This window comes from Sprattus sprattus (assembly GCF_963457725.1).
Source record: "Sprattus sprattus genome assembly, chromosome: 8".
NCBI lineage: Eukaryota > Metazoa > Chordata > Actinopteri > Clupeiformes > Clupeidae > Sprattus > Sprattus sprattus.
Genome location: NC_137927.1, coordinates 22,082,534 through 22,108,182, shown reverse-complemented (window position 1 = coordinate 22,108,182; position 25,649 = coordinate 22,082,534). Strand labels below are relative to the sequence as shown.

General features: G+C 42.2%; 1 protein-coding gene across 1 annotated transcript in view; it reads right to left on the bottom strand.

Moving 5' to 3' along the window:
• phf21aa (PHD finger protein 21Aa) overlaps positions 1–25,649 on the bottom strand; it is a 46,329-nt gene that overhangs the window by 5,493 nt on the left and 15,187 nt on the right. Inside the window, exons 6-13 of the mRNA XM_080843401.1 lie at positions 12,207–12,371; positions 10,377–10,634; positions 8,941–9,024; positions 6,673–7,002; positions 5,058–5,183; positions 4,921–4,972; positions 3,964–4,043; positions 3,511–3,571 (exon numbers count right to left, since the gene is read on the bottom strand). Coding sequence (XP_080699527.1) covers positions 3,511–3,571; positions 3,964–4,043; positions 4,921–4,972; positions 5,058–5,183; positions 6,673–7,002; positions 8,941–9,024; positions 10,377–10,634; positions 12,207–12,371 — 1,156 coding nt within the window. The remainder of the gene's footprint in view (positions 1–3,510; positions 3,572–3,963; positions 4,044–4,920; positions 4,973–5,057; positions 5,184–6,672; positions 7,003–8,940; positions 9,025–10,376; positions 10,635–12,206; positions 12,372–25,649) is intronic.

Sequence of the window (25,649 nt, the reverse complement as noted above, 5' to 3'; positions counted from 1 at the left end):
GGTATTTATCAAACCAGATCACGCTGGGCAATCTGTGTTTACTCCGCCCTATATAGGGCCTGATTTACTAACACTGCGACCGCTGCTTAAACTGCTGTCGCACATTAACGCACGGCGTTTTTGCGCATTTTCAGTGGTATTTATTTAGGAAGAGAAAATGAAGGTTCAGCGAGAAGGAGATATATATTGGTTCACGTTCGCTCAATCACTGAACCTGATTCAATGTGTGCGCTGCTATATTGTTGTTCTGCCCGCCATCACCTACAGCGAGATGTTTAAAAGAACACGATTATAAAGAATATGCTATTGGTGGCATTAATGCATAAACTGTCTATTATAACAATATAGATGTGTACATGGCGAGATTAATAATTTCTACAAGGGACATGGGTTCACTACAATATATATGGACGTGGGTGCAATCAATGGTTCCGAAAGTTTGCGATTTCAAAGTCCACAAAGTGCGTTCAGAGCCGAACTCGCGGCATTGTATGGGTAGCTATAGTCATGGCTCTGTCGGTGTGTGTGTGTGTGTGTGTGTGTGTGTGTGTGTGTGTGTGCGCGCGAGTTCAATGCCTCTCTCTCTCTCTCTCTCTCTCTCTCTCTCTCTCTCTCTCTCTCTCTCTCTCTCTCTCTCTCTCTCTCTCTCTCTCTCTCTCTCTCTCTCTCTCTCTCTCTCTCTCTCTCTCTCTCTCTCTCTCTCTCTCTCTCTCTCTCTCTCTCTCTCTCTCTCTCTCTCTCTCTCTCTCTCTCTCTCTCTCTCTCTCTCTCTCTCTCGCTCCTGCGGGCAACGAGAGTGAAGTGTCTTTCTCCCGTGTCTGCGGGACAACGTGAGTTATAAGTCAATGTTAATGTTGACGGTGGAAAGGGGAATTCACTTTTCCACAAACTGGTTGAAATTATCCGGAGGCCAATATTTGCAAATTAGTTTTAACAACTGATGGAATGGAATGTGATTGTAGGGTGGAGGGTTGGATGTCTCTCTGATCTGGTCCAGTAATTGAAGTATTGCGTGGCTGGTTAACCTGTACCGTCTAATGATTTGTGGTTCGCTTTACTGAAAATGTGTTGAAAAAAATATTTCTGTGCGCTGTCTCTGTCTTCTCCTTGCTCTTATAACTGCTGGCATATCAATTTTCAGACTCAATGAAAATGCGCTTCCTGTTAATACGTGCTTTTATGAGGCGGAGAATTTAGCCCGCAAACAGGGACGTGCGCTCGCCAGGCAGTTTAGTCAATTCCACGCAATACATCATTAGGCGCACTCCTCCCATTAAATAGCGCTTTACGCCCACGTTACCGCCCAAGTTTCGTGCCATCCCACTTGTTGGCAGGTACACACCCCCAAAGCGTTAATATGCGACTCTGCCCCCTTAGTAAATACCGTTTTATGTTTACGACCGCTATTTTACGCCAGAAATGGGCGCAATCCTGTTAGTAAATCAGGCCCTCAGTGTGGGCCTCTGGATAGTCCGAAAAGACAAAACAGTCAGGCAATATGTATAAGTCAGACCACAGTTTGATAAGATCATGACAGGGAGTCTAACTGGCAGAGGACAAAAGGGGGATGGGTGCCTTATGAAGGGTACAAAAAAGTTAAAAAAAAATGTTTAACTAAACACTGAGGGCCTCATTTGCGTACATTTGCGACCTCAGCGTAATTAGTGCCTTTGGCAAACTGCATACGGCGCAAAATGTGTTTCCGCATTTAGTGTAGTATTTATCAAACAAGAACCTTGTCGCGTTATCACCGCCTTACTCCGCCCTCTTGTGTTATTAGCATGCCGCTAAAATAGGGGAGAATGGGCTGCATGTTCCTGCCGCCATGGATGATGAGTAAGAATTAGAATTAGAATTAGAGCTTTTGGTTCATGAGGTTACAGCAAACTTAGAACTCGTCCACACTAACCCAGGTAAATATAGAAACTCATTAATATTAGCCCTTCCATCCACACTAAAAAAAAAATTCGATGGGGGGAAAAGGCAAAGAAGACGGTTTAAACCCTACAAGGAACGGCGATTTTAGGTAAGACCTGGCCGGACAGCTAGCGTGTGGGACAATCTTTTATATGCCTATATTAAAAGATATATCAAATATAAACAAATAACATTTCTGTTATATTTTCACCTGTATCCCCACCCAAAACCCTGATGTTCGTATTTTTTATGTTTTTAAATGAATTGCGTCAAATTTCTCGCATGCTCATAGTTTTCATTTAGCAGCTGATACTTCATGCTAAAACACTTCTTGTTTCGTTACAAATGGAACAGACCTGGTTTAGACCTGCTTTTATGAGGCGGAGAATTCTCCCACAAATTAGAGACGCGCTCTCGACAGGCAGTCTTAGGAAATACCACGGAATACATAATTAGGCGCCCTTTACGCATCTCTTTGAGGCGAACACCCATTCTCCCTTATACCCTCCATTCATTTATGCATAAGACGGGAAGCGCAACTTGCCTCTATCCGCTTCAGCATCGGGCAATCTGCGGTTTCACCCAAGTGCGCAGCGTTTGTAAATAACGTTCCGTGTCTTTACCCGCATATTGCGTAGAAATTACGCCTGAAGTGGGCGCAGTTCTTTACTAAACTAGTAAAATACACAAAAAATTTGCCATTGTACAATATGAAAAGTTGTAATAATATAAACTTTTTAAATTGGTAAGTGTATTTCAAGATTTTCAACCAGGGGTCCGTGGCCGCATTGCAGGGGGTCCAGGACATGAGTCTATGTTGATCATTTCACTATTGAATTTTTATGAATTCGCTTTGATATTTCAACACATTTCCAGATTACACTGACAAGTGCTACATGCAGAACATGTGCGCGGGGGGAGGGGGCGTGGCGACGGCTGTTAGTGATCTACCGTTATAACTGCACATATTTAAGTGTTAAAGGTAGAATATCTGTGCAGGGGGAGGGGGCGTGGCGGTGGCTAGCGATGTACCCTGATAATTTCACATATTTAAATGTTATAGGCAGAATATCTGTGCGGGGGGAGGGGGCGTACACACACGCACGCGCGTGCGTGCAGGCACATCAGTGGGCCGCAAATTACTTTCTAGTTAGAATGGTGGTCCCTGGGACAAAACCAGTTGAAAACCCCTGGTGTATTTTGATATCAGTGTTCATAGTAAGCAAGCATTAGTATTAAGTATTAGAGCACATGCAAGAACTTTTGGCTCACACTTGGGGCAAACAAACCACACAACATTTATGACCATAAAATAGACAAACAGCATATAACATTATTCCAATAGTTGTTATCTGATCATTGATCTAAGATACACTTACCATATCTTGACAGAGCACGGCTGAAGTACTTCTGTTTTGCACTTTTGCATTTACAACATGAATGTGTGCATAGTATGCATTAAATAATGTTAAAGAATCTGTTCTGGTGCATCACTAGTCTATGCTATTAGAGTTTAGTGTCAGCATGTCTCCACTGATAGACATGCTATCAGGCTTCTTTACGAGAGATAGGCAGAACCCTACTCAGACTGACCTCGCTTTCTGGTGCCTTGATGGAGAGGGGTGTTCAGGTAGGTCACAGCTGTCTTCTTGCGCTGAGAACAGAAAGAATCGTTAAGTTCCCGAACAGCTTCCTTTAGGAAAGTGGTTTTTACATAATTTTTTACACTTTAGATAAACACACTGAGATGTACTGATCTTTAAATCATGCCAGCAATTCATCAGGGAAGAATGATTATGCACTGAATCTAGCGTGAGGGGAGTGTGTATAGTTTGAGCCCACTGTGTACATGCTACATTCTAACAACTTAAGATAGTTGGCACTCAGAAAGGCACCACTTCCATGTCTAAGACCTCAAGACTTTACAGTGTCTTAGGGCATCATCAATAACACTCCCTTGTGTTTGAATTTCATGGGTTTGTATTCGTAAAGGTGCTGAGCCTGGCCTCAGGCAGTATGCAAGAGGAGAGCGGAGTGGCTCTGTACCTCGGGCTCAAACACAGCCCCACTGTACACAGGGTTTGCCGTGGTTCGCCGCTTTCGCTCTTGTCTCCGACTCTGAATCTCTGGAGGAACACATATGGAAAAAAAAATATGACAATCAGACAGGATTTTGCCAGGGGCACTTTTGGCCGCGTCACGCCAGGCTGTGCTGAGCCAATGTGCATTTCTATTACAATTTGTACCCCACAAAACTGCGTCGCAGTCATTATGGACCCTCTCCTTAGCAGGACCAAACGTGGTGATTGCGATAGTAAACTCCCCATTCAATATTTCTACCGCAGAGAAAATGTTTAGGCAGACATTAAATTAACAAAAAATACATGTTTTTTAGGGGGTTCACACCTGCTATATTCCATGGTTAACTAATATTGTTATTTGGAGAACTAGCAAGCTTGCAAGCTAGCCCACATAGAATGTCAGCAAAGATTCAGGCTAAGAAATAAAGGAATCAGTTTTAACCTCTGTAAAGAAAGAAATACTAGTCTGGAAACGAAACATGTTGGTTTCTTTTAAGACTGAACAAAATGTTTTGTTTGTGGTGTAATGTTATACATACCTAAATACATGTATGACAACTGAGGTATAAACTGAGGATACCAATGTTATGCTTTGTGTCGTGGAGTTCTTTGCCTGCACATCGTCGAATATTTTTGTATGTCAAGACACCTCGGCAGCCTTTATGCCTTACTTAAAGACACACCCTCAAGTAAGCAGACCTTAATATATGGAAATATCCAATACACGGCAAATCTAGACTAAGTCAATGGACTAAGCTGAGCAAAGCTATGCAACATGTTCATATGGAAAAACGACGTGACGTAAGACTGACAGACAGATCAACTGATATGCTGCTTATCCTGACACAAGTAAACAAGATCAAATAGTTGACGAACTAAATTGTATTTAGGAAACATACAAGAACAAAACTACTCTGCTTACCCTCTAAATGGTCATGTGTTACTAGGCCAAGGGACACCATGAAGGCAAGTTTCTAAAATGAGGGACAAACAGTGATTTTAGTTTATTATCATCTCATTAGCCATATAATTCAGCATGAGGGCTGTGAAGTGGTATACCTCTGGACTCTCCTCCTGTTTAGGGGGTGGAGGATGGGAAGGCATCGAGACAGGGACAGGGACAGGGACAGAGGAAGGGGAAGTGGTCACCCTCTGTGATCTGTTTGGTTCGTGAATGACCTCAACCTAGACAACAGAAAGATTCAGAGAGAGGAGAGGTTTTGATTGTGAACAGACACGAATGCAATAATCACCTAAAAATGTCAAAAACCTCTAGACTTGTGTAGGTAATATGTATGTCATATGGGTATGTCATACTTATACGTTATTCCAAAGGCATGATCGAAATAGTTTCACAATAGTCCTGTGCACTCTCTGTGTTAGGCCTTTCAGTGCACCAGCTTACTCTTCTTAATATTCTATTTCTCAATGGTTTTGCTTACTTAAACAAGGAAAAAAGACATTTTGTGAAACACTATTGTTTCCATGTCCTTTTAGAATTTCATTATTGTGGTTTTCATTTTCATATTGCAACTCGGAGTCTGTTTCCCAGGGGCCCATGAGACAACTAGATAGACAACTATCATGGATTAAGACCACGAGTGTGCTTCATGCCCATGAGACAACTACCGTATGTTCCGCACTATAGGGCGCACTGGATTATAAGGTGCACTGTCAATGAATGGTCTATTTTGATCTTTTTTCATTTATAAACCGCACCGGACGTTATTAAACGTGTTCACAATAACTCTCAACATTGTTCAAACGTTAATGAGCGTATTCACAATAACTCCCAACCTTGTTCAGTTGTAACACGTAAAAAAAAAAACAATAACTCACAATAACTCAAAATGTTGCAGAGTATTGTAGGTCTTAACTCAAGCTCTCGACCATTATTGTTAGGTTGCTGCTAACGCTTAGACCAAAAATCCATTGAAACACATAGTAGTTAGCTAGCATCGCTGCTAATAAGTATAACGTTAGCATGCTGATATGCTCTCACACGCCTCCCTCATTGAGGCAGAGGTACGGTTTGCCTCCAGTCTCTTTCACTGCCTTTTTATGTAAGGTCAGCCATTCAAAATAGGTTCTACACATACGTGAAATACATTCCCTATTTAATGGATAGAGAGTAACGCTCCCAGAATTACTCCATAGCAAATTACTTTAGTTGTCATTTCAAGCTTGCTGGAGAAGGCACTTCCAACACCGAGCCACCAGCAAACAGTGGTCGGAAGCAATGTACTGTTCGAGGGTACAGTAGCCGTAATGCTGCAGGGGTGCGGCTCTGTAGTTTACCAAAGACGTACTACATTTTTTTGACAGAGCGCCATGGACCACACAAAATCGCTTTGAGGTCAGTAAGCACAACCAGAATTAATCCATATATAAAGCGCTCCGGATTATAAGGCGCACTGTCGTTTTTTGAGAAAATTAAAGGCTTTTAAGTGCGCTTTATAGTCCGGAAATAAGGTAGATAGACAACTATCATGGATTAAGACCATGAGTGTGCTTCATGCCCATGAGGCCTACCCCTGTCCTCTTACTGAATTGGTGTGCCTCTTGTTATTTTGTTAGGTTATATTCCAAACAAAAGTTGACTGTGTCAGCTAGTAGTGGAACAGAGGCAGAGGTACCAAGATTTTGTTTACATGAACCCCATTCTGGCTCTTACCTTTGCTCCAGGGCTGATGCTGCTGGCCTGTTGTATAGGGGCTGTGGTCAGCTGGATGGGGGCAATGGTTGCCGGGGTGGTGATGACGATGCCTGTGAGATGAGTGGTAGTCAGGCTCTTGGTGATGGTAGCGCCGGACTGGCCGTTGAGGATCCGTAGCTGAGTGATGGGGCCAGGAGCGGCAGGCATTGAGCCAGCACTGAGTTTTGTAGCCAACATGACAGGCCTCTGCAGTAGCTGCGGCGCTGCCAGCATTGGGGCCAGGGATGTGTGTGTGGGGGCTGGAGCGATGGGCACTGTGGTGGCGGGTGGAGCTGGTTTAGGTCGAACCTGGACAAACAGGATCCAAAATCAGTCTTGTGATGATATGGCAATCTTTCACAGTTATTGTGGAGGAAAAACAATCTTAGTTACATTCAAGGTTAGGTTGAAAACTGTATGTCCAAGGTCCATCTGTGCTAAAATCTCAACTGTTTGGCAATCAGCGGTCCTGAAATCCCAACTCCTTTCTAACTTCATCTCCCCTACATTAAACACACACACATACTCACACTGATACAAATGTCATTTAAGTACACAGGGACACCGTCCAAAAAGACTGACAATCTGCTCAAATGCAGAGCCAAACCAAGAGATATTAATGAGGAGGGCCTGAGATCTCTCTTGGCCCAAATGGAACTTGAATGGAGAAACTTGAATGTCTGTGTCAGTTCAGCTTAGCCACTCATGTGGACACACAGAACAGAGACCCAGGCACTGAGCCCTGTGCTTCCTAATAACAGTACGCTTCAGTCCAATGAGCTGCCCTGGATCTACTCACAAACACCTTCAGAAGTGTGTAAGCTGAGATTTCCCCTTCTGTCGGCCCCAGGAATGGTGATATTATTAAGCCCATCATTTTAACAGACTTAACATGGACCTTAACTCTGGAGCATTTTCTCAACTAACTTTAATTTTGACATATCACCCCTATCAGAATCACGTGACAATGTTAGAGCTTAAAAACATGTCTTTCATAAGAAATCTAAAACTATTCTTGTAAAAGAATCTTTGGAGCTGTATGCCTTATAAAGTGTATATTGTTGGTCAACAGTGGAAGACTGGGAACTTCCTTTGGGATTTCTATTCTGTTTTTCTTCCGGATTTCTATTCTTCTCACTTGCTTATTTTGGCCTAAAAACATGTTGGATTGCCACATCATCCCATGTCCACATCCACACAGGAATCATCTGTCAGAGACTGCACACTGTGGAAGAAGACCCGTGTCCTATTGACAAAGACAAACACTACAGCTCATGCCATGTTCACGGAGGGAGGAAGCCGCAGGAGGAAGGCAGGGATCAAGTCAAGCGGCCAAGGCAGAAGGTGAACAGACAGAGCACTACTGAGGAGACAGACATCACACTTCAGTGACACAGCATGGATGGTGTAAGGATGGCGTGGGATGGGTAGAATAAATAGTTACATGAGAAGACATTACACCCTGAACGATACGGGACTTAAGGAGACAAAGCAGCACACTCACACTCTCACACACATACACAAACACAGAAGCAGGAAGCAGCAACAAAAGGGAGAATTTCTCTCAATATTCACAAATTCCTCTTAGCCATGGGGACAGAGCCACCATGTCTTTTGAAATCTGATCAAACTAGCTGAAAGGAGGGATGGATTGCTCATATGTTAACACTGTTTCTTAGGTGAGATTTGCGAGCAGGAAAAAATGCCCCAGACCGGTTTCAGGGCTGTGATCTTTGACTCATTCTGAATGACCTCCATGTAAAATAGAAATGGCGCAGTTCCTGCAAACCAAATCTGTCATGTCATAATCATTTGCTTTAAGCACCTAGTTATGTATTTTGCTCATGGCCCCTCTAAGCAGCCTCACACAAGTGTTGTTCATTAAAGACTGTGACCGTATGTTCATTAAAGACTGTGACCGGTGTTAGCGTGTCCTTTCTCTGGTGTTAGCGTGTCATTTCTCTGGTGTTAGCGTGTCTTTTCTATGGTGTTAGCGTGTCATTTCTATGGTGTTAGCATGTCATTTCTATGGTGTTAGCGTGTCGTTTCTATGGTGTTAGCGTGTACTTTCTATGGTGTTAGCGTGTCGTTTCGTAGGTGTTAGCGTGTCGTTTCGTAGGTGTTAGCGTGTCGTTTCGTAGGTGTTGGGTGTGCTAGTGGCTGGAGGGGGGGAGGGAGCGGGATTGTGACACAGGAGAGAGACTCAAGGATAGGTGGGAGGAGATAGGGGTTTCCATGAAGACGAACCTGTGGTAGAAAGGTGGGCCGAGGTGTCAGTCTGGGAGGAGGAACAAACTGTGGAACTTTGATATGCTGTGTGGTGGCCTGCACCTGTGACGTGGGACCACCCGTTTTTAAACACACAAATAAACACAAACATACACACACGTACACACACACACACAGATACATAGAAAGGACTTCACTGGCAGCACATTAAGACTGTGCATAAGGCAATGGTGGCTGGAGGTTGAGGAGGCTATGCACAATGACAATCCTAAATGTTCCGCAGCATGCCCAAGAAGTAGAGCAAGCTGTTTTTGAACGCATAAATTGATGAAAAATGTCATCTCAGCATCATCACAAACCAAAAAAAAACATGATCAAACATGTGATTATGAATCAATGGCATTGTTTTTGACCTCTTTCCTTCTCTTGACAAGCAGTGTGTAACCTTCTTCAATAAGTGTCATCCCATGACAATTAATCAAATGCTTTCTGTTTGACCATCTCAAATTTGCCGGAAAATGGTATATGACCATGAAGAATATAAATGTAGAATATTAGATCCATATCTCAGTTAATTTACATAAAAAAAAAATAGATATTGACGAGTACATCACTGGTCTTTTTTTACGGGGGTCTGTGGACATACAGAGTCCAAGGACCCATTACTCTCGGCTAAAACATTTTTGGTCATACTATGTAAATGTTTAGGAGTAACAAATTTGTTACAGTTTCGAGGTTGCCCAAATAAGATTTTTTTCATTACAAATAACATTTGTGTAGCAACCGGAAAAGCCATTCTTGTTCCAGGTGCCTATAATTCCGATTCTGTGTTCTACTCAATCAAGTCAACAGGAAGATGTTTCATTACAGTATTATTTCCTTTTCGGAAAATGAAACTAAAATGAACATGACACAATTTTAACAAATTCTGACCACAAGGTATGATAAACTGAACTATGATAAAACAATTGTTTAGAAAAATTGGCTTGTGAAAAGGTGAAAAAGTCCTGTAGAAAATTTGAGATGGTTTAAATAAAATAATGTGTGTTTTTTCCAATTTAATATTTTCAACAAATGTAAATATGGCTTTAGACCTTTTTTATATAAGAAATCTGGCAAATCTGGATCTGTTGAAAATTTCCTGAAATTTGATGAATTTACACAGAATCACTAATGAGCATAATGAGCCACCTGTAGGACACGTATATCAATATGTTAACACATTGATAAAGCACATAAGGCAACAAATGCATTCATTTCAAAACAATCTCACAATCATGGATGTGCTATCCCATCATCAAACCACATATGAAAGTGCACTGATGATACTCATCCATAGCCTATACACATTCAAAAGTGATACCTAACTTCTTAAATAAACTTATTTCATGAATGTGTGTGTTTTTGTCTGTGCTCTGTAACAATGGACAGACATATACTGGAGGGATACTTACAACAACAGCATTCTTTGAGACTATCCTTAGTGGTTCTGTTCCCTGATGGGTCAGCTTGCCCATTGCCTGGAGGCCAAGAGGTGTCGCCTGTATCTGTTCAGAGCTCTGTGTAGTGGGTTTGGGCATGTGGCTGAGGGTGGTGACCATGGCAACAGAAGGTCGTGGTGTCACGATGGAAGTGGGCATGTTAGGGGTGGCAGCTTTTAGCACCAGAGGTAGAGATTTGTTGGGGATGACCGGTGTGCCTGTGAGTGTAGTCTGTGGCCAAAGGGAAGAAACAGGACAGAGTCAGACTTAGACTAAGAATAAAATGCTGCTCATAGTATTAACTGAATTCAACACCTCTGTACACCTATACACTGACTTACAAAGCTTGTAGGCCAATTATTTTGTACATTTACAAAAGACAACAACAATCCATACATTTGTTAAAATATACAACAGGTAACAGAATGTGATTCAATAACACACAAACCTTTGTTGGACCAGCATAACACCGGTATGGAATTCAATATTATTTGGGCAGTCCAAGGTCATTAGGCTTATCCATGGGCAGACCAAGGGCCTCACATCCTGGGTCCTATGATTCCTAACATGTCTCTTTATCTCACCACAGATGTTTGGCTGCGCTTGTGTCTGCATTAGTCTACAGTTGTTTAACCCACTGGGCAAACCAGACACACTTTGTCCCTATTTACACTTGGTTTTAAAATGTGTCTTGGCGTTGGATCACAAGTGGACAGCCGAGACACATTACTATCTATACCTGTGTTTATCATGAGTCTCCAAGATGCGTCTTCTGTTATTGCTACTGCCTTGTGGGGGACGCATCAGGATGCACTACAAAAGACATGTGGTCAGTTGTATCCTAGACCACCTCGGTTCACGTGTTCAAATAACATTACATGGTGGTGGTCATTTACATTTGTATTTAGTGCTGTCCACTTGTGATCCGATTGCCCAAGGCACATTTTCAAACCAAGTGTGAACATCGCATACAGTATGTGACCGGCAAGCATCCCCATAGACACACCAGAGACAAGTAACCAAAACTCTGCAAGAACATGTGCCTTTCTGACAGATTAGGACTAATACCCTTCTACCCCGTGTGATGTATATGGTGCTGCAACCTGCTTTAGAGCTAATCCAAAATAGGCCTGTGTGAGATTTTGGTGTGGGACTCTTCCAGTAAATGTATAGGTTCATAAGATATGTAAGGGATAACGGCCGACGAGCTGTCCAGTTCTACAAAGATAATGGACGCTGCGGGGCAAAGAACGCCACGACGCGCAGCGCCGCAAAGTCCATTATCTTTGTAGAACTGGACAGCTCGGAGGCCGTTATCCCGCTTATCTCCCGTTTACAACATCCAAAACGTTTTTTATTTGTATTATTATTATTATTTAGAATTTCCTTTATCTTTAGGAAACTTAATATGCATAATAACCTGATGAATTCTTGATTTGAAGCCTAGTGCTCCCGTTAGAGAAAGTTTTGAAGAAAAAAAAACGTTACGTTGGTTGTCAATGGTAACCATTCAAGAGCATTGATATGGAACGGCGATTTAACTTTTCTACTGGGACTACGTCCAAGGTGTCCATCTATACGAACTTATTGTACACCCCATTAGCCAATCAGAAAACAGTATTTCGTTCCAGAGGGAGACACAGACTCTGCACTGACACACATGGTTTGTTCCTATCGTGATACAGTGGGTGGTGGTGTTAACAAATGTGTGAACAAAAGTTCACCTTAAGGTCAGTAGAATATTCAGATAAGAGTGAGAGATGAAGAATGACGAAGGTGGTGAGAGCTATGTGTGTTCCAGACCTGTGGGGTGCTCAGGTTGGGAGGGGGGAGAGCTGGCTGGAACTGAGCTGATGGCAGAGCAGAGGCTTTCCCATCAGGCTGTGGGGGGTGCTGTGCCTGCATTCTGATCTCCGCCTGGTCCTGCTTCACCAACAGCTCCTTCCGCAGCTGCTCCACAACCTTTTTCTGTGAGGAAGACAGAGAGAAAGAGAAAGAGAAAGAGAGAGAGAGAGAGAGAGAGAGAGAGAGAGAGAGAGAGAGAGAGAGATGTAGAGTTGTCATCTGTAAAGGCTTCAGAACCAACACTAGTCAGTTGTACAATAAACCTGGCAATAAAAGCAGGAATGGTTTGGGCTTCTTTGATTGTAGGAGACATTCACAAAAGGTAATGGTCTCCACTGCTAGAGTTCAGGCTATACAAAACATTCACTGTGAACGTTCCTTTACAGACTTCATTTCATAATTCAAATCACAAAGGAAGAAAAATACTCTTGACACACAAGAGAGAGCAGAACATGGCAGCTAACCAAATATTACCTTCACTATATATACACCATGTTTTTCCCCCCACTACCATTCAGAACAGTATAAAAGCACAGGACGTGCCCTTGCTTTCTGAGGGGTAACTTCAAGTATGTCGGCAAAAGAAAATGTGTTGGCTTGTTGCATCAGTACTGTGACAAATAACAGACCCCTTTGGTATAATGTCTTCTAAATTTACTAAATACTAAATACTGTCCAAACGCAACTGAGTGACACATTTGGCCTTTTATGAAGCATGGCATAAAACCGCATTCGGTGCCTTTTCCATTAACATGTGAACCACCAAAGCAAAAATGGTAATATTTCTGGTTGCTACATCATGCCTTCTGGACGGTAGGACTGACAATTACTCAGGAAAATCTTGAATTCTGGGAACAGCATAATGCATTGTGAACAGTTCGGTCAGTTATAAAAAAGACTAGCACTAGCACACTAAAACTAATACTAAAACAGTTCTTTAAATCAGTTATACAAAGACTAACGCTAGCACACTAAAACAGTTCTTTAAATCAGCTGTTCAAAGACTTACAATAGCACACTAAAACAAATACAATTCTTTAAGTCAGCTATACAAAGACTAATGCTAAAACTTAGCACTTGCACACAAATACTTCATTCAGCAAACACACATTAAACCTAACAAAAAGTTAGTATTAATATGCATGGCTTAATAAGAACAAGGAGGGAATTATTTATTGTGAAAGATCTTTCTACATCCAATTCACCCGGAGCACTCCCCAAGATGAAATCCATGACAACACAAGTCAGCAGTGTTATGTAAACACACACTAGGTGGATGAAAATAGCTGCAGTAAATGGGATTCTTGACATTTAAACAGCAGCACTGTAGTCTCAGGCAAAACAGTGCCATATAAATGTATGAAGGCAGTTAAGAAAAATAAGAAATAATTTCAAAACAACAACTTTCTAATAAACTTAAAACATTTCTGACAATCTGAGTGTCAAATTCAGGTCCACACATATTGCCGCCTGACTACTTCTCTAAATCTAGGCAAGCCTTCTGGAGAAAAGAGCTCTGCAACTGAATTATTCAATGAGAGGCAGCACAGTTCACACTGTCCACAGTGTAACTGACAATAGCCTGTACATGTTTAGGGGCTCAATGCCAATCATGTTTGCTATTACGGGCACCATTGCTGAGGCGAGGTCAACTTGAGCCCAGTGTGCCTTCTCCTATCCCCAGCAGAGCCTCTTGCCTCCTCCTCAAGCCTTGCCTTGATTCTTATATGACAACTCAAAACAAAGAAAGATGGCCAAGATTTTCCATAGGCCTTGTCCTCAGGGGGTGCGCGCTGATGGAATCAGCCAGCCAGCAGGGGGCAGAGAGGGCCAAACAATCACCAGAAATCAGAAAGAGGCAAAGGAGCAAGCTTTCCCAGTGAGAATAGAACAGATGCCTACAGCTTCTGACAACATGAAAATCAGATGGGCTAAAAGGGTAGATGCATCTGATACACATTTACACTGAGTTTAACAGACACCTTTTAAAAACAGCTATTATAAACACTGTTCAGTAAGCTTTGGCATCACTAATGTTACAAGTACAATGTTAAATGTTTCCATTAACATCTTATAATGAAACATTTCAAACAAATAATCTTAGAGTTGAAACAGTACTGTTCTCCCACCACCAAGTACTTAATTTCACCAACATGATCACATCTGTGATCACTTGAGAAAGTAATGACAAAACCATTTCAGAGCCAACCAATACCACACCTCAGGCCAACTCATGCAGCCAGCTAATAGCAAGCTTGTATATTCCCTTTCAGCACTCAGATGACCTCACCCTGCTTGTGAGCACTGGGAGAAACGCCTGTACCCAGCCTTCAGCATCCACTGAGGTGACCTCACCACTTTTAAGGATTGCCAATTTGTCAGCGAGGAAGCTAAAAAAATAATTCCAAAGCTGCACACATAAAACACATAATTGATTTAACTGACATGATATCTCTGTGTTGCAAAGTATAGTATAACCATTGCTAATCTATTTTTTTGCACCTGATGCATAGTTTGGACAACTCCAATATTACTACTTTTCAACACTGATAACCTAAATATCAAAAATGTAAATAACCTAAATACGCAATGTTTAGTTATAGTTAGTAGATATTTAGTCCTGCTCCTGCTGTGCTTCCACAAAAGGTAAACACATAAAGGAGAAGACAGGGAGCTCTTGTGAAAGAGTCATCTGCAACAATAAAGTATTCAATGACATCTTGCTGATATTTTGTGTCCCACACTTTCGCACCCATATTTAAGGTTTCACTTCATTTTTGCTGAGTTGCTTTAACAACAAGTACCATGTCCGTTCTATTATACTTTATATATACTATTCTATTCTATTAAATAATATAATTATATTATATAATACTATATTATAAATATTATACTAAACAAAGTGAATATTGCTATGGGATCTAAAGAATAGTTCATCAATAGAATACTCCCTACTGTGAGTAGTTCAGGAATAGAATATGCCCTACTGTGACTACATGACTGTTGGCGCAGTGACTAGCGCTGATGATTCAGGTTCAATTCCTGTTCTCAGCCAATTATATTTAAGTGATAATGGTCAGTAAATGTAATGTAATGGAGTGAGGGTGCAGCGGCGTGCCATTGGGCGAGAGGGAGTGCTAGCGACCGGACGTGCCCTCTTAAAGCAGTGCCCTTTTGCCCCGCATCGACTCAGAGCCGCACTGGCATTCAGCACGGCGGGGGAGGCAACTGTTCTTTGGACCCTCTCCACTGACAAACACCATGTTCCCTAACACTATGGAATGGGAATAACACCATGTTCCCTAACACTATGGAATGGGAATAAACCACAACAAAAGAAATCAATGGAAAATTAGTCCAGTGCAACAGTAGAAAACACATTCTGGACCGATAATATGCAAACTATTATATACTATACGTAATCTAGAATTCAGTAGCAATAGTACACTACCTGTAGTTCTGGTTCCAGTTCTATAGCCAATACTATATCCTATCCCATTTTTATATTATACTATAACTAATCCTGACCTTATACTATACAATATCTTATCCTGTCCTTATATTATACCACAGATAAGTACAGAGGGCGAGGGGTGCTTTAGCTCCCGTCATATGGCTGCTGAGTGTCCGGCACTGCCGAGCCTCCATCTATCTTCAGGGGACGGCTCTTTTGCATGCCGGCCCAGACAGAGTGCACGCTTGATGGGAGAAAGGATGAACTGCTCTTTCACGGTGTAGCCTCCAATTCAGTCTATCAACCTTTGCAGTGAAAGCATTCCCTCTCTCCCCCAACCCTTTTCACTGTATGCTGTCTGCCTCTGATAAGCCAGTGAGTGAGCTCCGGTCACCTTACAACACCACCCCCATCCTGCCCTACTGAAATCACAGAGTGTAGGAAGGCCAGCCAAGAGTATCCATGACTGCCTACCCATCACTGAAACACAATGGAGCTACTCTACAGCTGAATGATCACTGCTATATTTTACACATCATGAGTTGAATGCTAAAATGTCACTGCAATGTCCTGCAAACAAAAAGGAGGAAATCCATTAAATATCCAACCTGCTGAGTGGAGTGAAACTCACATTCTAAGATGTATTTAGCAGTATGCCAGCCACCCAAATGAATATAAAACTGTGTTGATGTGGGCTGGCAGCCTCCTATTACTACCATACTGCACATCAAAACACACAATAATGCCTGTGTGTGTGTATTTCCCTTGAATGCAAAATGTTAACTGGACCGGAGGTTGGCGCATACAGAAACGATGCAAGATGACGCACACCCAATTCCACAGTATTGCCAATGGTTTCATCTGTTGAGAGAAGCCCCATCCAAGATCTAACAGGAATAACCATTCCAGTTTGGTGCCCTGATAACATTTACTTCTTATGCTGTGTAACCTTCTAAGGATGAATTACAAAAATTATAAAAATATATGTGTGTGTGTGTCATAATTACTATGTGAGACTTAGCTAATTCACCAAAAAGTAAATATTATATATTATAAATTATACTTATTAGGGGGGAAATGTTAACATGGATATAAAGCACTATGATATACAGTGTATTAAGGATGTTTTCAGATCCTTTCGAGTTTTCTACATTTTGACTTACAGACTGTAAAATTAATTAAATTCATTCATCATATTTACTTAAATAGTTATACCCTTTGCTTAGTACTATGTTTAGGCACCTTTGGTAGCATGTAAAGCCTCAAGTCTTCTTGGGAATGATCTTAGAAGCTTGGCACACCTTCGTTCTGGAAGTTTTTTCCATTGTTCTTGGCAGAACAGTTCAAGCTCAACCAGGTTCAATGGGGCGCGTTGTTGCACAGCCATTTTCAGGACTCTCCAGACATGCTCTATTGGGTTCAAGATTTCACTCAGGATTGCTCAATATATCTATTTTTGCATCCATCTTTCCCTGTATCCTGACTAGTCTCCCAGTCCCTTTCACAGAGAAGCATCCACACAGCATGATGCTGGACCCACTGTGGTTGGCTATAGGGACAGCATTATTGAGCTGATGCTGAGTGCCTGGTTTTCTTACACACACAGCATTGGGAACTGTGGCCAAAGTCTTTAAACTTTGTTTCATCAGACCAGAGGATTTAGCTTCTCATGGTCTAAAAGTCACTCAGGAGCTTTTTGGCAAACTCCCCGTTGGCTGGCATGTGCCCTTTATGATAGGAATAAAGGCCCGTCCTACTGCAAGATACTCCCATCTCTACAAAGAACTCTAGATCTCTAGGAAGACTGTTGGTGGTTCCAAATCTCTTCCATTTGATAATGATGGAGGCTACCATGCTCTAGGGCACTTTCCATCCTGCAGAAAGTTTCTTGTATCCTTCCCCATATCTGCGTCTTAACACAATCCTGTCTCACAGGTCTTCTGACAGCTTTCTCAACTCTCTCATGGCTAGGGTTTCACTCTGACTTACACTATCAACTGTGAGAACTTATATAGACATGCGTCACCTTATATAGACAGGTGTGTGCCTTTCGTACTTATGTCTGATGAAATCAATAAGGCACACATAGCAAGCAGAAAAAGTAGAAAGAAAAGTGAATCTTTCTGAGGCACTAATCCACTGATGTCATTTGAAAGATTACATGAGCTAAGCAAGATTTTGATTTCACATCATTCTTAACACCTTCACCATGCTAGAGGATGGGACAGCACTACATGAAGGCACCAGCTGTTGTGTCATTTAAGGTCTGCAGATTCTCATCTTTCCCCTAGAGGGCACACCTATTTAACTTCAGTACCAGAATGTGTCCTTTAGGCATTGGGACTTCAATGATGAATAATGATCTTTTCAATGCACTTCATACCCATCCTAACATATAGCACAAACTCTGTGTCATCTCATCAAACCAATCCTAACATATAGCACACATTCTGTGTTGTCTTATCAAGAAACTTGCCACTGTGCTTCCCAGACATTTTCAGCTGCTAAACTGAAACCTAAAACAATATGCTGTTATGTTATGCAAGGTCATGGCAAATATTATCCACCTGAGCTAAAAGTCCATACTGCACCTGTCATACAGTAATCTTATCAAAACACAGAGCTTTTTTACATTTACCATTAGGTTGTGCCCCCAATCCAGTGCACCACTTCTCTCTGACTTATACACAACAATTTCTGAATCTTTTGTCAGTAACTTGAGTATGGCTGTATCGCCAGAAAACTTGACAATGTAGTTGTTTGTGTAATGGTTTCTGCAATCATTTGTTTATAATGTGAAAAGAAGGGAAGAGCTTCGGCAGCCTTGAAGAGCTCCCGTACTAAAGTTTAAAATGAAGCAAGTTTTAGTGCTTTGAACGTCACAAGTGCTTCTACCATAATTATAAACAAATGGGTAGGGATGTAAGAGATGTTGTACCTCACTTCATAGGTTCACTGCAATAATGTGTTCAAATGATCTCATCACTATTGATGTCAGTGCTACTGGTTTAAAATCATTATTGAAATCAAGGTTTTTTTGGGATAGGGATAATAATATTTTTTTCTATATTGTAGGGATGGGACGTATCAACCGAGGACACCTCTATGTAGTTTTGGAGTTCCAACAACTACTGTATGTCGTTTTGGAGTTCCACAACTACTGTATGTCATTTTGGAGTTTGTGTCGCAACACCCCATGAAAAGAAAAAAGCCTTCACAGCACAAATTTGCAGACGACGACAATCTTGTCAAAAGACGCCAGTTATGTGGCTTTTATCAGTGCCAACTGGGCTGTTGGTAGTGTTTGCAATATTTTTGCATGCTTTTTAGGCAGATCGCTCGCCAGTTTTAGACCAGAACTCCATAAAAGTGCCTACAAATATTATTTAAGCCTGAATTTTGAAATACATTCTGGACAGTCACATGGACACGGACATGTTAGGTTTCTTTTAGTGAAATACTGTTCATTTCTGAGGAAAAGAGACAGTTGAGTGTAGCAGCAGCAGCTGAGCATGGCAGGACTGTAATCTCTAAGGCCAGCTCTATTCAGATGCTCCTCCACCCGGCACTGGCTCTACTTCCAGCCAAACCCTTCAAAGGGCAGACTGCTGATTCACACTCAGCCCTTTCCTGTCAATTCAAGGAATGGTCGTCATGTCCACCATATCTCCGCAAAGCCTTCCTCTATCTTCACCTTGGAAAAAAATTGGGTGAGGTTTAATCTGCCACTGTTAGCCAGTGATCAGACGTCTGTTGTTGGAGGGCTACTATTTTCCACACCTTCTCTCCTTTGGCCATGGCCCTCATCAGATGCCAAGACATGCCTAAGTGGCACTTTATCACGGTGCCCTGAACGTTCCCGCGCTCATCACTGAGAGCGGCAGGGTGCCAGGGGCAGGAGCTCAGGTCCAAGGATACAGCTGTAGCCCCGACCCCAGCGCAGGGATGCTCTTGCTAAAGTCCCCCCTCCCTCCTCCTCCCTCTCTCCCCTCTCCGGGGATGCAGACAACAGATGGCAGGAAAGGCCCATTCTGCACGGCCAAACGCCGCCCTGGAGTACAGTAGCAGCTCGTGCACCATCAGCTCCCACTGCACAGCAGGTGGGGCCACACTTCTGCGTGGAGGGATGTGACTAATGAGTGGAGATGACTGGGAAGGGAAACATTACTGATAAGACAGTGGTGTTGGGTAGGGCAGGGTACAAAATAAGGACTGCAGTTTTAATATCAAATGTGTTCAGTGTTTGTAGCAGAGGAGGAACTGCTGTACTTGAGATTATACAAAACTTAGTGTGAAAAATGACCAAATTAATTAGGGCTGTGACCATAACTACTTTACCGCAATACCACGGTCATTGGATGCCTACCATGGGGTTGAGCTCATTACCGAAAGCACTACAATTGTTTGTTTTCTTTTTTTTTTGCTGGTGAAAGTTACAGGAGTGCATATGGAGTGAAATGAAATATAAATGCAATAATAATTGTTTAGTGATCATCATTGACTGTCTTCCATTCAAGGGCTTCTGGAGACATTTTCAGAAAATTGGTCACTTCAGCTTTGCACACGAGTGAGTGAGAGGGACAGTCCACTAAACATAGGAATGTGAATGATTATTCATTATTCCTTAGCTTGAGTAGTTGTATTATCTACAGATAACGTTAAATGAGTTTTGATATCCACTAATACCCACCCCTGAGTCAGTTTTACAGTACCCTATGTTGGTTTCCATTCGTCAACTACACAGTTGGAACTAGGAAGAAATGGCAAAAGCTGCTAAATTAAAACTGTCCGTAAAAATGGTACTAACCTGCTACTCCACGTTATTGACCTTTGTTTAGTTTTTAAATTAGCTGTATTTTGGGGGGGGGGGGGGGGGGACATACCGTCACAGCCCTAGAAATAATTATAATGAAATTAAATTCATAAAGCCATATTACGGATAATTTTAAAGCAACACTATCAATTATTAGTATAATAACAACTATAATGTTAATAACAATTACTACACTATGGTTATATTTTTAAAGTTTGCCTCAAACAAATAAGACAAACGCTGTTTTAAAGGCTATGTTTTCAATGTACCAAGGTTGTAGCTGGAACGGACATCCATCCTTAATGTAATAAAAGATGAAATAACCACAACACTAGACTACCATTAGATTATTAATGAAATAAATATATAAAATATGTGGTTGTATCAATATATGCATAACCTGAATTTAAATTACAATAAATTATCACACTCGCTATCCCTATGGGTAATCTGAATACATTTATTTATGTGAACATTGACTAAAACAACATTAAAGGGCCACCCACGAACAAACATTAAGTGCATGCACACATTAAAAGAAGACAGTTTCTTGAGTGGGCTCAGGGCAGAGTAATGCAGTAGCTCAAAGCAAGCTACTTACATTAAAATCAGACAGCTCATTTGCGAATGTTTTACAAATCTGATCTTGTGGTTTTCTAAAGGCATTCATACACACCCATTTTCCACAATTGTGCCAAACTGTTGGAAGAACAGCTTTTAAAAAAGCGTGCTGTGCATGTCCACAGTGCCATGCTCGTCACGTGTGCATGTGTGTATCTTTGCAACCAATCCCAAGAGTCAGACTTGAGTGTCTACCAAAGCTGTCAGCATGCATGCATGCATGTGTGTGTGTGTGTGTGTGTGTGTTTATGTGTGTGCATGTGTAATCATGTTAGGTTGTGAAAATGCCTGTCATTCTTGATTTGGCGTTAGGCTGGCCGCGGCCCTGTTGGCTGGGAGCAGCGGTGGAGCTGCAGTAGCTCATGACATGCTGACTCTGGCTCTTTCTCCCTCTTTCATAAGCTCTGCTTCTCAACATTTAAATGCATAAAAACAGGGCCTCACACTGAGAGTTCACAACATGACCGATTGAACGAGGGAGGGAGGCTTCTTCAGGTGTGAAGAGGGAACAGAGAGAGTGAGAGAGAGAGAGTGAGAGTGAGAGAGAGAGACAGAGAGAGATCCCATCCTGGTTTATGCGGGTGGTATTTAAACAGTGCGCTGAGCCCTTGATTGAAATTCCACTCACGTTGCCTCCTGCCTCACAGACACTCTCTCTCTCACTCTCACTCTCTCTCTCTCTCTCTGTCTCTCTGTCTCTCTCTCTCTCATGCTCCCTTGCTTATGTTCTGTCTCTGAGCTGGAACTGAACCCATCACAGGCACACATTAACATGTTACTCCTCTCCTGTCTCTCAGTCTGGCCAGCTTTCTTACACTGAGACACTGACAGGCTGGGCGGTGCTACTGCCACCAATGTGGATGCCAACAGAGTGCCTGTAAGCACACATGGAAGCAAAAGCAAAGACACACAAACTCACAAAGAGGCATAACATAATAATGGATATTCAACCAACAAAAGTCGCATTTGGCTGAGCGTATTTGTTCCTACAAAGCTTAGGTTGCCAGTATGCTGGTAATCTTGTGGGCTGGTACGTGCAGCTAAGTGTGGGGAGTGCAGTTTGTTCCCCCACGCCTTCTTGCCTGATGTCCACATTCATTTTCATCCCCAGCCTACAATACTGCAGCAATAACCCTGCCTAGGCTCTGGAGTGAGCAAAGAAAAAAATGTCAAAGTACTGTTCTGTGAAAATGAAATACTCCCTCTCTGTGTATGTGAGAGAAGGGGGTGGTGGTGGGGGGGGGGGGGGGGGGGTGGTAGTGGGTTGCAGGCCAGCATGGGTGAATCATTTTAAGAGAAATGCAAAGAGTTGGACTGGAGCAGATGGGGAAAAAGAGGAAGAAGATGTGATTCAATGCATGTAAAAATCAGTAGAGACTCCACTTCCCATCCTCCTCTAGGATGGTCCCTCTTTGACATCCTGTTTACTTTTCAGGGGAGTCCAGGCTGATACCGTAAACACAAACAAACAAACATTTTCAATTTTCCATCTAACAAGTGCTGACTGGCTGAGTAGGTCAGCCTTTCTAGGACGTCAGAAACGGGAAAAAGAAGACTTCAGATAAATAGTCACAGCCGAGTCCATTTCAGAGATTGTCTACTGAAGCACAGACCTCTTCATTAGTAAATGGCATTCATTTAGCCCGTCACAAGCAGACATGAACATGTTTCATATGAATAGGCAACAAATAACCTAATAAAGACCAGCTGGACTGTACTTGTTGCAACTTTGCCTTGCTTTTTTGGAAGTATTGGTAGTACAGGGAATCTAAAAACCACAGAAAACCACAGAAAACGATGTATGCTTCATCTGGCTTCATCATTAAGCAGTGAAAGACTCTCCTGGGTGCAAGTAATTAACATGTACAGATGACACGTCACATCTAACTTGGGAACCCAAACAACAAATTAAGTCCTGTTTATGTTTTTAATTATTTCTAATTCACTGATGATTTAGTGAATGGGCGACCTTGGGTTTCTTGAAAGGCGCCCTATAAATAAAATGTATTATAATTATTTGTATCTGAATATTGGGTGATTTAGTCACCGTCAACAGAAACAAAAATAGTATTTAACATTTCAGTGAAGCACTTTCTTTTAAGCTTTGCTCTTCAGGATAATAATAATCCCTGGTTACGTAAGCAGCGTGAAAAGACGTTTCTAAAGTGAGGGGGGAAGTGAGGGAATAGGCAGCTTTAACACAGGGACAAAACGCCTAATGGAGCAGAAACAAAGATATTTGAGAGGTAGGAGGACCGCAGGACAGATAGCCCAGACCCTTCCCACCCATCACACTCTCTGCATGGCAGACAGAGCCACAGGACCACCGCTCCATTCCTCTCCCTCCATTTATCTCTTTGTTCTTGTGCAAGCCTCTTGCGTGGCCTGCATCCCTACCGCTAGAGTGGAGATGGTCCTCCTACCACTGCTCCATTCCTCTCCCTCCATCTATCTCTTTGTTCTTGTGCAAGCCTCTTGCGTGGCCTGCATCCCTACCGCTAGAGTGGAGATGGTCCTCTTGCGTGGCCTGCATCCCTACCGCTAGAGTGGAGATGGTCCTCTTGCGTGGCCTGCATCCCTACCGCTAGAGTGGAGATGGTCCTCCTGCTGTGGACAGTTTGAAGCTATCGTGGGAGCAGATTCTTCTTAGAAAAGAAAAATATTTTTGTATGCATCTATGTGCCTTCTTCTGGATCTTTATCAAGAATTTCAACAGCAAAGTACAGGAATTACACATTGATGTGAACGTTACATTTAAAGTCCAACAACCAGGGTTCTTCCTAAGATAAGACATCTACCTTGACTGTAACTTTCTAACATAAGAATACTGGGTAAAGATAACACAGACTAATAAAGATTTTAGCTTATATAAAGTCCTTTTTCACTTTCCAGTATCAACAAACACCTTAGAGTGAAAAACGGCTATATCACAGACAGGATGACAAGCGGAAATGAGGGCTTAACCCAGAGACACAAATCCGATAAAAAACATGACATCAGTCCCTAATGAAATGCAGTTATTACAGGAAAAATGACTGGAGTGACACTGTGAGTTACAGGAGCTACAATGCAAAAGGAGTTGCCTTGCTTATGAATTAAACTAAAAGTCACTATGAACACATCCCATATGAAACTTATAAACACATAGTAGCCATTTTAAATAAAGGGTCATCACTGAAGAGGTCTGTACTACAACCTATGCAGTAGTTGAACAGAGTGAATTCACACTATATCTATTTACTAATCTATCAATATTATTGTATTTCTACTAATATAGAGCTACTTTTTGTGGTAAATACATTGTTAATACATCTACTGAGCTGCAGAAAATTTGAAGCAAGATGTTTTGGGCTTTTGTTATTTCTGTTGCACCACAATGCACTCCTCATTACAGCCATCTTGATTCTCTAAACAAAGGGGCTGGGTGCAGCACTACAGAGGACCTCCGAGGAGACTTTCACACGCTGTCATCCAAATATCCCAAACCACTCCTCCGTCTTGAAACATGCTGTCATCCACAAATCCCAAAGCACTCCCCCGCCTAGAAACACGCTTGCTCTGCCCTTCTACTGGGCTACCTCAGCTGACCTGCGGGACACTCACCAATACTGCACACATGAAGGCAGTCACACGTGCTCATGCTTACTCACAAATAATACTTCATCATGCACCATCAGCACCTTTGCCAGCCTTGGATGTTCGTTGCAGAGCACAGCAGCTGCACGTCTGGTGTTTGGGGCTTGCTCCTTGTTTCAGTCAGACTTGCCTGACAAAAGTAGGTTAAGCAGGTATATATAACAAACACCTCTGTATGCTGACAGCCCGGTTGTCAACACATGCCCCTGAGGCAAGACACACAACAACACACATGCCTCTCAGATAGAAGCTTAACAACAGCACGACAACAGTGAGTGAAATACTGCTTGGGTATGCCTTAGTATTGAACTTCAAGCAGGGCTCACAGAATCGCTAGCCCAATGCCCCGGGACAATCAGGTGTTCCTATCAGCTACCAAAATGTAACAACACCCCGGCCGACAGATACACAGTGGGCGCAAAATCTAAGGATGAGTTAAATGTTATTTGCAATTTCAACTGAATAAAGAAGATAATATCTGTATGGCATGTAAGGTACAGGCCTTTTATTTGCCTTAGTTTGTTGTGTTAACATTTGTGTGACTTCTGTTATTGGTTTATGTTAATTATGTTAAGGCACCACAAAGCAATTACGCTTATAAAATAGACCACCTGAAAGAAACTAGGTTTAAAGTTCTAGTGAGGTGCTTTAAGTGGAATCTGTGACTTGGCCATATATCTAAATTTAAGTCAAAAGTTGACCTGCTCCCCATATTGGTCTCCTCCAGACTCCCCTGGGGATAGTTATAGCTTTAGCACAGGCCTACCACACCCCTCCCCTCAACACCCACACCCACACCCACACCCACACCGATTATTTTCAGGCGAGCAAGTTTTCCAACAACAGGCCAGAAGTCGGCGGGAGGCAAGAACTCCAC